Source organism: Paramormyrops kingsleyae, chromosome 10, assembly GCF_048594095.1.
Source record: "Paramormyrops kingsleyae isolate MSU_618 chromosome 10, PKINGS_0.4, whole genome shotgun sequence".
Lineage (NCBI taxonomy): Eukaryota > Metazoa > Chordata > Actinopteri > Osteoglossiformes > Mormyridae > Paramormyrops > Paramormyrops kingsleyae.
In genome coordinates, this window is record NC_132806.1 from 17,049,766 (window position 1) to 17,063,644 (window position 13,879).

Below are 13,879 nucleotides of genomic sequence, written 5' to 3' on the forward strand. Positions count from 1 at the left end.
TCAACAGAACCCTGGAATCTGCCTCACCATACATCCACCCACACACAGGCACCTCCTGATTTACCCATGTGAACAAAGGATCTCTGATGTGCTCGGAAGAGAAGCAGTCAATCCGGGAAACGTGGCACGAACTGGAAATAAAGACAAATAGACGACACACAAAAGTCCTGGAAAGTCAGTTTACTGTTGAGCAATCCCACAACAATCGTAAGCGCACAATGTACCACAATGTTCCACAGTCTGCTTCAGTACATAGCAACAGCGAAGCCACACATTTGCGGTAGGATTGTACAGAGCCTGTGCAGGGGACCACAGTATTCTGCAATGCGTTACAACACAGCAGGATCGAGCAGTGTGTATAGAATTCAAGTTAATACACAGTCTGTAACACCACAGCACAGACAGCGTGCATCTTAACCGCTGAACCATGAGTCAGACAGCCCATTAAAAAGTAGCGTACCACACATGAAATTTATTGCACAATATGGCACAATAACGTGGCGGTGAGCCAAATGCAGTTGACTGCCCAGACATGAGAGGAGCAGCAATTCAGGTCTGTGTTTCACCACCCAGCTCACCTTAACCTAGTCAGCGGGAAACCCTTTTGATAGAATACAGAAGCACAGCCTGACACATCATCCTGACACGCGGTCAGATGCAAAAACAAACCTGTGTTCCTTGCTGTCGAATGTCACGTTTACAAAGAAGTCCTAGATCAAGTCCATAGAATTTTAAAAAACAAGAATATATTTCTTTTTTGTAAACAGTAAAAACAACACCCCCCATAAATAATAATATCTCTCTATACATATAAAACACAGCTGGAAATAGTAATCTCAAGCATATTTCTGTTATATGTTCCCTTTTCACATACAAGGCTGCCAACAGACTCATTGACTCATTCTCTTACTGCTTCATACACACTTAGTTTTGTACACAAAGGGAACTTGCCGAGATCCTCCTCAAACTCTTCCAAAATGTAGCCAAGAAAGTTACACCATGACATTGCTGATAACATCAACAAATTCACCTCCATAATTTTATTGTTTAGAATAAGATGCTAGAAAGAAAAATATATATCTTCTCCCAAACTGAAATCCTGTTTCAGTTCAGCCCTGGCATACCCCCGATTACCCATCACACTCCCACATCATACATGTTTCACATGTGTGTCTAGTGTTCCCAACCTTTACATGTAAATTAAGATGTAAACTTCATTGCACAGTACTTCCATTCTTGCTTTTGAAGAAATGGCATTAGTGTGTCCTTTCTGTGATTTTTTTAAAAAATCACATGCTAGAATATGGCATTGGATCAGAACAATAGTTTACCTGGCTAATAAATTTGCAGCTACTTATGATTAGTCAACTCAAAAGATTAATATCAGAAAAATGCATATAGTCAGATCTATATCTTTTTGTTAACATTAGCCCAGCAAATGTATGTTTGCAATATAGTGATAGATCCTTTGGTCCATTTGATTTTGTTAAAAATCACAAGTGAGTCACATGCTCAGTATGTAGTGTTTCCCTATTTTAAGAGACTGTTTGAATGGGAAAAGGAGGCCTTGATATGAATTCTGTACAGAAAAGATTAAAAACATATAGAAGAAAGCCAGATTCATTAATCTACCCATATTATAAGTTGTTTGTTGATCTCAAACTTGAGAGTTAAAAAAGACGTTATACAAAATGTTTTACATTTCATACCGTCTAAGATGCACTGTGGCAGCCAGCTGTGAGATGGCAGGCAATGTGACAAAATGATAATCGTGGCTGTGACACCTTGAGGTCATTCTTCAAGTGTGACTGGTTAATATTATTGGTTTTAGTTTCAACAAAATGTTGAATTTAGTGTTCCAAAACAGTATTCCTACAGTATGGCTAAGATGTGAAACAAAGTGCATTCAAGACATCGACAAAAACCAAAACTCATCTGGGATGCTGCGAAATGCAGCTACTATTGTAGCCGGGCTACAGCATGAGACATATGAAACTAATTAGATATTGTGCTAATCTTATATGTCTGTGTCCTTTAGAAAATAAAAACTCAGGATTGTATCTTGCCCAAGAAAAAGAAAAACAATAATGACAAAAAAATCTCAGTATTTTGAATTTACAGTGTCATAGGAGGGTTTAAAATTCTCCTTTGCTTTAGTGTATAAATCATCGATCACCCCTCCCTCCCTCCCTCCCTCACTCTACCTCCCCCCAGATTCGGCCATATCATCACTGTCAGGGTAGCTCTGAGACTGCGGGGAGCTGGAGGTAGACATGTCTTCCATATCCGCACCCCCGAACTGGCCCACTGTCATCCCCAGCTTGCGAGCCCCCTTGGACTTGAGCAGGGCGCTCTGGGGGTGCAGGGCCTGCAGGTGGCGCAGCAGGGAGTCCTGCGTGGGGGCCGTGTGGCCGCAGTCTTCGCACACGTACAGCTTGCTGCGGCGTTCCTTGTAGGCGTACTGCTGAAGGATGCCGTGAATCTTCTTCATGTGCGACTCCAGCGAGCAGCGCTGAGTGAAGGCCTTGTCGCACTGGTTGCACTTGTACGGCCGTACGCCTGCAGCGCCAGGAAAGGAACATATGACACAGAATGAGCCAGCATGTAGCTTGTCAGCACGCTTTAAACCGCCCTGTGACGCATCTGGCTAAACAAGCGACTAAACTCTAAGCTGCTGTGGGGGGTAAAAAATAAAACTCTCAGCTAACTTGGTTGCAGGGAAAATAATCAATATAATTAAAATGAATAATGACACTAAATTAGCCCGAAGGACTGAAAACAATTCAGAGAAACAGAGGCTGTCTTGAGGATGAAAAAGAGAATCACACAGAGTGTCAATTCCAACCAAGTCCCTTTACCTCCAGTGAAGATAATCCTGGATTAGTAACAACATTTGTGTTTTAAAAGCAGTTTGCGTGTGTCAGTGCTATCAGATTCTGGAGGTTTTAATGCACAAGATCGGGCGTTGCTTTTAGCAGCTGTGCTCAGAAGTGTAATTAAATTATAAATGCTCCTGGTGCCTAAAGATGACTTTATTTACATAGTATACTGTACATTGTAAATGCAATTACTTACCACCTGAGTGGATGTCAATAAAGACTTATTGCTTGGAAAATATACAATACAAGGTGGGCCTGGAGCCCGTCCAGATACAAGGCAGTGGATACTCTAGAGAAGGTGCCAGTTCATATCACAGCACACGCGCAAACAAAGGGCAATTTAGAGACGGCTGTCAAGCTAAACCGCGAGTCTTTTTACTGTGTGAATGAGCAGGAGTGCCCAGAATAGAACTACACAGGGACAAGTTACCAGTCAGAGCTAGCAAGCGTGGAGGTGTGCAGTTACAGCGCCTCCCACTGAGTCACTGGTTTTTCTTATTGGCAATTTATTAAATTGTCCTGAAACTCAATAAATATAGTGAGATGTCAATCTGAAGCTAACAAAACGACTGGGTAAAAAATAACTTTTACTCATCATAAACAGGTGCAATTAGTCAGAGATCATTGCACGATTTGTCCATCTAAACTTCAAAGTCAGTGTGGTGGTGAAGTTCAGGAGAGCCCACCTGTATGGGTACGGACATGCCTCTTGAGGTCGAACGTGTCGTTGAATCCCTTCCCGCAGAAGCTGCATGGGTGCCTCTTAGTCTCATTGTGGCACTTAAGGTGGCGATTTAGCATGCGTTGGAATTGAAAGGTCTTCTGGCACACCTGGCACTCAAACTGGCCCGCGCTGGCAGTGGAAACGGGAGCCGAGACGGGCACCTCGCTGGGAAGCTCACCTGTCGTGACCTGCAGAAAGAAAAGGAGACATTGTGATCGAGTGACGCAGCGGTCACGAGAGTGACTGTGTCTAGTTTCAGACATACCAATGTACATAACAACTGACTGGTCACTTACGTTTCTCTCCAATAAGTGTCGGTCAGATTGATAACAGTGAGTCAGAGAAGCTTGCATTTAGCCTTATGTCCAGGTTCTGGGTGCTTAGATTCCACACTCTTACACTACAAGCCTGAATTTCCTAACAACTTACTCTATGCCAGTGTTTCCCAATCTGGTCCTTGGGGACCCACAGACAGTCCATGTTGATGCTCCCTCCCAGCTCCCTGAACAAAAATGTGGACTGTCGAGAAGGGAGCTGGGAGGGAGCAAAAACATGGATCAACTAGGGGGTCCCCGAGAAGCGGATTTGGATACAGTGCTCTACGCTCTTTCCGCTGCCACTTCTTCTCTCCCGTTCTTCCGCAGTCCTCACCTTAATCTTTGAGCGGATGTAGGTGCTGCTCTGTGCCCTCTTTGGACTCTCAGGCTCTGGGCTTTGCTGCTGGCCCTGGGCAGAGCAAGACGGGAGCTCGGCTGTGTGGGCATGCCGCAGGGCTTCCTGGGTAATCGTCAGCTGGTATCGGCTCAGCTCGGCGGTACTGGCCTCAGACTCCTCCACGCAGACAGACGGAACAATGGACACTTGGGAAGGAGTGAGAGAGAACATGCACAATAAATATGTGTGGAGTTACAGACCACTTAAGCTACAGCAACAAATACTTTTCTCTTTTTATTAGGATTATTTGCACCTTCACATTTTTACAGGTGAAAAGCTAACACTAGATTATCAAGTGGGTACATGTGTCACTTTGAGCTATGGAAGTAAATAGATTGTTTCAGCATAATAAATAATGAGCCATAAAATTAATATGTATTAATCAAGTAAATCTGCACATGCTGTTTAAGTAACTAAAGAATATGTCATAAAAACGTATATATAGGATACGCACACACACAACTGAATGGTCGTTATATAACACTGAAAGATTATGTAATGATAATTCAGTTGTATTTTTTTTATTTCGTCATAATATACATTTACTACTGCACAGCACACCTGTCTAACTTAAAATATCTTGCTAAGCTTTAGAAGTTGGGAACAGGTGACCCCACAGGGTGACCGGCTGATGATGGGTGTGCACGAGAAGCAGGACTTTGTGTCTGTGCTGCCGTAGGTTCGTGTCATTCACTCATGTTACTGCTCTACCTGTCTGACCAGCCTAGCCAGAGGTACAGGCTCACCAGAATTACTCACACCATACACAGCAATAACTGTCCACACTGCTACACAAAAGGAGCATGAAAAATAAAATACCTGCTCTCACATAACATGGATACCCTTCTGTACCTAGCAGAGTATTATCACACATGTTTACCATTATCATCGTATCTGTCGCGGTAACAAACCAGTGCGCTTATCCTTGCATCTGTATTAAGTATAAACCTATCTTTCCTGTAGCAAAGTTAACAGATAAGATCCATGTGTAATTAAAAAAATTATAAAACGCAAGTGAATAGGATGATTACGACAGTGGGCCTACACATAATTTTTATCCTGAATTGCGTACAGTGTAAAACGATACAGAATATCGCAAAAGGTAAAAGAACGGTGCAAAAAAATCATATGATCCCCATTTATTTGCGAATCTCAAACTGGTTGTCGGACACCGAATCCATTTGTTGATACTGCCTGAAGTCGATCAGATAAAATTGCAAATTGTCTTGCAAATAAGAGCGGCTGTGTCACTAACGGTATACTGTTAATTCACCATCGGTGTTTCCTTTCACCTCGACAGTTACTAGAGGCCTAAGACTTTTTCTCCGAAAATACGGGTCTCATTTCATACATGTTTAAGTAGCTGAGCACCGTTTTAGAGCAATTGGCGTAATAAGGTAAATCGCGACCCCCCATCTACGAACATGTTCATTCTTGCGCCCCCCGCCCCCAATGAGTCAAGCAGCTACGGGCGTGGCAGCCAGAACTCACTGTACAGTTTAAATATACCCGGACAAAACTAATTGATATTGACACTGACAGAGAATGATTGGCCGGGAAGGTATTAGTAAGATGAAAGTTGACATATTTATTAAAACTTCATCGCTTGTGATCTTAAATGCAAAAGGGGGGGGGTTAAGCGATCCGTCAGCACCTGGTCTTTTCCAGTTCAGCCTAATCTCTGCTGTTTACACACCCCTCCCTGCCACGCACCCACACCCGATCCGTGCGTTTCCAACGACAACCGGACAATGGCATCAATAAATTGGGGATGGCTTAGCCTATGGCACAGTGGGGGTTGGGAATATGAATGAAAATGTGTTTTATTATTTTTATGGCATAGGCTATGCACAACTGTTGAATAGAAGGCGATTTTAATCGAATTTTATAAATACGTTAAATAAAATAATTCAAAATTCTGTTTAAAAACAAAAATTCATACAATCTCTCCGACTGAAACCATAGCTTTAAGCTGTCTAAAATTTCATCATATTGTAATCTATTTACATTTTACACATTACAACTGATTTATCCAGCAAGAACTGAAGCCCATGACGCAAATAAATTTTTAATGACAAGTTGTGAAAAATTATGAATATTACTGCCAGAGAATGCTCCTTTTAACGGTTTTATCATTCTAAATATGGCATTGTTCAATAAAAATAAAGACGTAAAAATAAATATTCGCGATCAAATAAACTACTTTTCTTATCTTAGGGAAGCGATACAATGAGAACGAAGCCCTAGTTATGTTACAATATAGCACCTTCAATAACAATTTATATTCTAATAGTTGCTACTCTTTTTAACCAGACAAGTAACTAAGACAATAGTTTTGGATGTTCAAGAAAGTGTTCTTATTAAAAACAAACAGTAATTTGTATATTACAACCATAACTAACCAATCACCATCAAACTGGCAATTACCTTTCTTGTTCACTGATTTATTTTTTTCACTTCACCTTTTTAGACTGTTACTTTTTAAATTGTCTAGTTATCAAATGTTTTACTTTGGTGGTAGGTCCACGACTATAGTAAGACAATCAATTTATAGGGCTTGGTATTAGTACAGTCCAGGAACAATCTGCAAGAAAGGATAAACTCAAAGAAAGAAAAAAAAATAAACGCCAGAGGAGTGAAAGTCTACGAGCGAACGGGTCGTGCCGTGTTTACTAAAGGTGTAGTGAAGGGGAAGGCGGGTGCGCCGCGCAGTCCGTTATTTCCTTCACTGCACTAAATATTAACCAGACCAGGAGCCGCCAGCCATGCAAAAGCCGATGCACACTTACACCCACCGAGCTGAAAGCGGGCAGCTCCGCAGATAACAATTGCAGAGTCGGACACACAAGGCACATGCTTGAAAAGTAAGTAAACAGTAAGTGTACTTGCCGTGCCTGCAATGCCAGGGGATCGCGTTTAGCGGATAAACAAGCCAAACCTTGAAGCGTGATGAATACATATAGGACCAAGGCTGCTCGGATAAATAAACGCACGGCTCCTTTACGTTGTAATTCAGAAGTTATCGTGAGAATACACAATAAAAGGTTACTGCTATGCCAACCACAGGGAAATTACAGCTCAGTACAATTAACATACCTGTAGCGGTAACAAGTGAAACAGGCACGACTCCCCTGCCAGGTAAACTATATAACCGAAAGAACTGAAAGTCTCTTTGAAGCACAGTGTCACTCTATACATACCCCTACCAATTACAGACGCATTTAATTAATGGACTTTATGGTATCATTGTGTACTTTGTGTACAATATATTTCATTTAATAAATATTTCATTATGTGAAATTTAGTGTGTCAGATAAGCTATTTAACTATAGCCTTTACTGTAGGCTACAATATAAAACCGTCCGACTATACATAAAACGCGACAGAATTTCTGTTTTGGGCATATTTCTGATTATTTAAACAGGAGATGGATTTCAAGGGCACATTAAAATGAAATAGGCCTATATAAAATACATTATCTTCAATAAATACACCACATTTAACGTTCTACGAACACCCATAAAAATCACTGTGCATTGAAATAATTGTAATAATAGATAAAGGTAATCTCTCTTAAATCGCTAGTATTTAAGGTCCATATTACAAAAAACATCACACATCGGGCCTATGTTAAAAGATATTTGTTCAGATAAATAGGCTACAGTCAGAACTGAACTGTTTATTAGTCTGTTCCGAATTATGCATTACATGGGCTGTTAATGGTACATATACAAATACAGGATTCAAAAACAAAATACGAAATTAAACACATAACACCCTTGAACACACACCACACCGCATCATTCTAAGTCAAACGGTCATGCATCAGTACATTTCTGCACACGCAATATTGCAGGTGCCTTTTGTAAGGAATATCCTAGACTAAGCTGTTAATTGCACAATCTTGGTAATATTGTTGTTGCCCTCGTCTGTTCAAAGTTGAGTATCGTGAATGTAATCGGAGCTCTGCTAAAGTAGTCAATGATTAAATAAGGGCTCTTTTATACGACCGAACATGGAAAGAACCACTATTGCCAATAAATGAGTGACGACGGTGGCATTCCGTTATGCAATTAGTTTTCTGATGCAGCGTCAACCTGGACTGCACCTGGATACATCGTATAGGTTCCAGATACTAAAACAAAATGCGTAATACATAAGATTGTTTCTTGAAGTAGTTCATCTGAAGATGGGGCATTAATTTAATTAACGGTGTACCTGAGAGAAACGTCGATTTAGGTGTCGGATCATAGTAAATGTAAAAACAATCTTAACGCAGTGTGGCCCAAGCAAATCATGTTCGTAGATAGGAGGCAAGTTTCACTCTATAAGGAAGCAAGGCAGGTCTGAAGGTCAACAATGAATAGTAACGGCTCTACAATCCCTTATTTAACGTATGTACGCACTCGCCTACATGCACTTAAGCAAAACACATCAAGGTTGAGTTACCGCATAAAAATAATTAAACACAACAACAGGGCCTAAAAGAGGTTGAGTTTTCAGCATTATTTACTGTCAGAAAATATTTTACAGACACCAAGAGAAGACAGAATTGATATAACAATATATTTTAATTCAGAACTTGATTGTGTCAATAAACATGAAATTCATTAACATGATTATGTGTAATACTTTGTTATTATTCAAATTATCGGTGTAAAACATTCACACATAGTTCTGCTGCTGTAAATTATGAATATGCATTTTATCATTTTACCTGGAATGTAAATGTCTCCACGCTCGTGATCTGGACGTTCGCTCCAGTTCCGTTTGCCCGGCGAAATACTTGCTTTTTTCACAAGAAAGGCTCGGGGCATGGTTTCTCCGTCTCCTCCGCTACTTTTCAGGTATTAAATCCAACTGTTGATTTCCCGAAATAATAAATTACGAAACCGTGATTTGAAATACCGGAGTCGCCGAAGAAATAAATTTCGTTGCGTTACACTGGATTTAAGTTATATGGATCATTTGCTCGGCTACATAACATAAAAAAAGAGTCTCGGTTTTTTTCAAGCACTCCTCCCTCTTTCTCTTCCTCTACAAACTTAAACACTTTTCCCGTTCTTTAGCCCGATCCCTGTGTGTCTATCTTTTCCTTAATTGTGTCTTTCTTAGCTCTGTTTCAGTTTCATTGATGAGAGGTTTCGCAGGTAACGGAGGATCGATGCATCCGGACAGGTAGAAGTAATAACGGAGAGAAGTAAAAAGCGCCAGTTACATGTTCGGACCCACACTGCGAATTCAAAGGCTGAAGCGCAGGTACACTACTGAGCAGGAAACAGGTATGACCGCGCATGCGTCTGGAAATAACGGTGACAACAAACCTGATCGAGGCAAGTCGAAGTTCTACCTGTTCGACCGGTTTTCTTCTTCAGCAGCCTGGAAACGGAGAGGGAGAAGCGGTAGACGCAGAAAAAAGGCTTTAGCGAGAACGGTAAATTGTGGCGGAGCGCTGTAAAACGTGACATTCATATAAGAAATAGACACAACCATGACTATGGCTTATTAACGGAGATACACTTCATTCATATAAGTATTTCATAAAAGACGTCCTTAAGAAGAGGGGCGGAGGTTGCATAACTCATAGCTAATAATAGGCTATTTTTGTATGCAGAAAAAATACACAAAACAATGCAGTGCAATGCACAAGTCATTCACTCAAAACACGCAGAAAAACTTTTGGAAGTTGTTACTGTATTTTGTTTCAGCGGTTATTGTTGTTATTGAGTAATTATTTGTAATACAGCAGTAATGTGCGAGACTAACGTGCGGGAGAGACTGTTTCGTTATGTATAGCTGGTGTGACCAAAGCAAAAACAGATTCTTGATTGGGGCGTGGGTTGTATGCATAGAAAGCGTGGAGGTGTGTGTTTTTGCAAAACCGGTAATGTGAAAGAAGTGTACTGTATTAGGCCTACATATGCTATACATGTGTAATTACTTCTTTTCTTAAAAATTAGTCTAATTTCCACTGCTGCTACTCTGGATATTTGCTGCCGCACCCTATTTACAAATACATAAATATTAATTTACTTAATTGTATCTCATGGATTTTGGGCTTTTTAGTTTGCTCGAATTTTATATTTGTATGACAGAAAGGTCCAAAATGATTATTGTTATTGTTGCTGACGATATTGTTGTTAATAGCAACCAAAAATCAATTATGTGTTTCCAACATATACCTATGTGTATTTATTCCTTTTAATGGGCCTTTCCAAATATAAACTAAAGTATAATCTGGAAAAGAAACTCACATTGTGTGTGATTCCTGATAATCTACCTTTAATTACATCACTACTTTTTCTGGTAGTTGTTATGGTGACATGAGTTACATGGCTGAGACACTATATCATGCAAATTTGAGTTACTAAATGGGGAAGAGACACTTGCACCCATAGCCTCCATGACCATAAATAGGACAATCGGGTACAGAAAATGGATGGATGGATAAAAGGGGAAAGATGTGTTGTTTCGTATTGTGTCATAAGGATGTTGCATCAGCAAACTCATCCAACTGTTTTATATCACTGTTTATCCACAGCATGGTTAAGGGGATTGTGGGTCCTAGAAAGTTTACTTGATGATGCAGGTGACACCCTGGATGAAATTCCAGATTTAAATGAGCTAATGATGAATAGGTAGACCACAGTAAAAATATTACATTTTCAAAGCTTCTTATAATATGAACAATACATTTTTTTCCATGGTATTATGCAATATTTTGGAAAAGAATCATAGAATTACATAAATTATAAAAAGTAGAATCTATCACTTGGACAAAAAGATTGCATTAGTTTAAAAGGGGAAAAAATAGTTAATGACCTTTTTTTGAATTCTTTTGCTTTCTCTGAGGAACTGGTTAAAGGAATCTACCTGATCTGGGTAGACCGCTTAAAGAAAACTACTTTCTGAGAATGAGTGAGCCATGCGGGGAGAGAGACATTTTGTACAGAAGCCAGAATTAGAGGGAGAACAAGGTGGGTAGGGCGGCTGCCCTTCAGAATGAATGGTATGTTACCAGGGCTGTCAGATTGGTCGGCTCAAACACACACCTCTCCTTCCTCATCACCCCTAATTCATCAGTCTCCTTTAACTGCTGACTTCTGGCATCTCTTTGTGCCTCTAACAGAAACTGGTTTTATGGACACCAGAGTCATGTGATCATTCAGTTTTGGGGGGAAAAGTAAATAAAATATATTGCGAAAAGTGTCACTGGCATATTCTTCTTGCTTACCTTCAAATATATTCCAGTAATAAATCTGCTACCCTAGGGGCAGTTGTTTGACTTTTTCAGTCCAGGAAACCTCACAGCAGGAACTGAATTAATACACCATCTCTTTTTTGGAAATGTATACCTTCCCAGGTTGTATTAAGCAAGTCCTTAGTGTTTTTGAACTGACCTGGAAACAGTGAGCTTTTAGTGAGTTTTATAAACCAAAGTAACATACCACGGCATATGTGAAGCAATTCCATATGATTTTTTTCTGTAATTATTGCTTCATGTTTACTCATTTGCCACTGAATGTAAATACTTGCAATCTCTCGAAAAATAAGTGGCTTCACTTACTGTTTGGGCATGTGACTGTTATCTGATATATCCTCATGTTAACAAACAAGCACAATTTTACGATAAACACACTTTGTTCCTTCAACCACACTTGTGATGTCAGTGTTCAGTCGGTGCGTCGGGTTACGTGTCTGACATTTGAAGTTTCAAAGGTGTGTAGACTGACCGAGTGTTAAGACAGACGCCTGGAAAATATGGGGAGTGGTGCAGAGGAGAAACGGTAGGTGCAGAGAGCAAGAGTAACACACAGGCAGGGTGCCACACTTCAAGCTCAACCAGACTAGCAGCCTTCCACTCTTGCCATTCATCTTCTTTTCCACTCACCATTCTGCTATGAGGATGGATGAGAAAAAAAAGTTCACCCATTCATACAAATGCCCAATGCTTCTTATAAAGTAGTGTACTGATTCCTTGACTTCGGTACATGTTGTCAGGGTGTTTGATATTTCATTCACAGCTCATTCTATTTTGTTTACTCTTCTTTACCCAAATTCACTAAATTTACAGGAAGACCTAACTGTAGCCTTTTTCAAAGCATGGAAATAGCTCATACATTATGTACCGATGGCTTGGCGCTCCATCTTGGGCTGTTCCCTGTCTTGTGCCTGTAGCCCTTAGATCTTTGTTTTCCACTGCAGTTTATCTTGAACTTTTTAGTCTTTCTCCTTGCATTTTCCCATATTACTGGGAAGAATTTCAGCAATGTTCCAAGCCGCTCGTTGGTTGTTTTTAACATACATACAGTTACCGCCATTATACAGCTATCCACACCTGTTAGACCTGTTACCCTTAAAGCACTTCACACAAAGCTCTGAATTTCTTATGATATTTTTGGAAGTTACTTTTGCTTTCATTTTCTCCAAAACACAACTTACATCCAGAAAATATTGTTAAGTCTTAGACTTAATGCACATCGGGAATATTTGACATAGACTCATTTTCTGGACAACTATAAATACATAACTCCTTATCAAAAAATTATTTTACCGTGATTGTAGAAGTAGTTAGGTATTATATATTTTTTCCGCTAAATATCTATTTTGACATGTTGCTTTTCTTTGATCTCCTGTAACCATCATCTGTTTCCCTCACAACAAAGTACAAAGAAACAGGGAGATTACAAAATAGGGAGATTACAATACAGTGCATAACCAAAATAGGGGGAGAGATTGCAATACAGTGTATAACCAAAATGGGGGGAGAGATTACAATACAGTGTATAACCAAAATGGGGGGAGAGATTACAATACAGTGCATAACCAAAATGGGGGGAGAGATTACAATACAGTGTATAACCAAAATGAGCGGAGAGATTACAATACAGTGCATAACCAAAATGGGGGGAGAGATTGCAATACAGTGTATAACCAAAATGGGGGGAGAGATTACACTCAAAAATATCTACGCCACTACATGGAGATGTGGTGATGTGAAGTGATGATGTCATTGGTACCATTACTGGCCCATTTCTGCTTATCGCATTAACATGTCCATTTACCATAAGCATATATCCAGCACAGTGATGTCATGAACCTTGAACCTTCCCTGGAAAATGCAGATCAGGAAGCAGCGTAACACCTGGATGGCATGCCAATCTGCCACAGGGCACCCATTCAAACACTCGGCACAATTTAGAGTCACTAGTTCAACCAACTAAACGTTTTTTGACTTTGCAGGAGGAAACCTGTGTATCCAGTAGAGAGCAGGCAAACTCTCCACACGCACAGCAGGGCCACACATTAAACCCACAACACTGGGTGGATGAGATCAGAGTACTCATCATGGAGCCCTTATATTAACATACCTTATGACATATTTAAATAAACTTTTAACAGACACTCTTGTCCAAAGTGACATACAAGTAAGGGTCAGAGCCAGTGAGCATCTCATGAGCAGATAATGGCTGTGCTAAGGGACCCAACAGTGATCTGATTATGTTGCTGACCACAGGATCTGAACCAATGACCTTCTGAGCCCTGACACAGATCCCTCGTT

At 40.2% G+C, this 13,879-nt stretch overlaps 1 protein-coding gene across 1 annotated transcript; it reads right to left on the reverse strand.

Moving 5' to 3' along the window:
* Positions 1–165: 165 nt before the first annotated feature.
* ovol1a (ovo-like zinc finger 1a) lies at positions 166–9,598 on the reverse strand. The gene is made up of 4 exons (XM_023793988.2): positions 9,035–9,598; positions 4,255–4,463; positions 3,566–3,791; positions 166–2,559 (listed from the first exon to the last, which is right to left on the reverse strand). The coding sequence occupies exons 1-4, from the start codon at positions 9,132–9,134 to the stop codon at positions 2,201–2,203; spliced, it is 894 nt and encodes a 297-aa protein (XP_023649756.1). The 5' UTR covers positions 9,135–9,598; the 3' UTR covers positions 166–2,200.
* Positions 9,599–13,879: the final 4,281 nt, after the last annotated feature.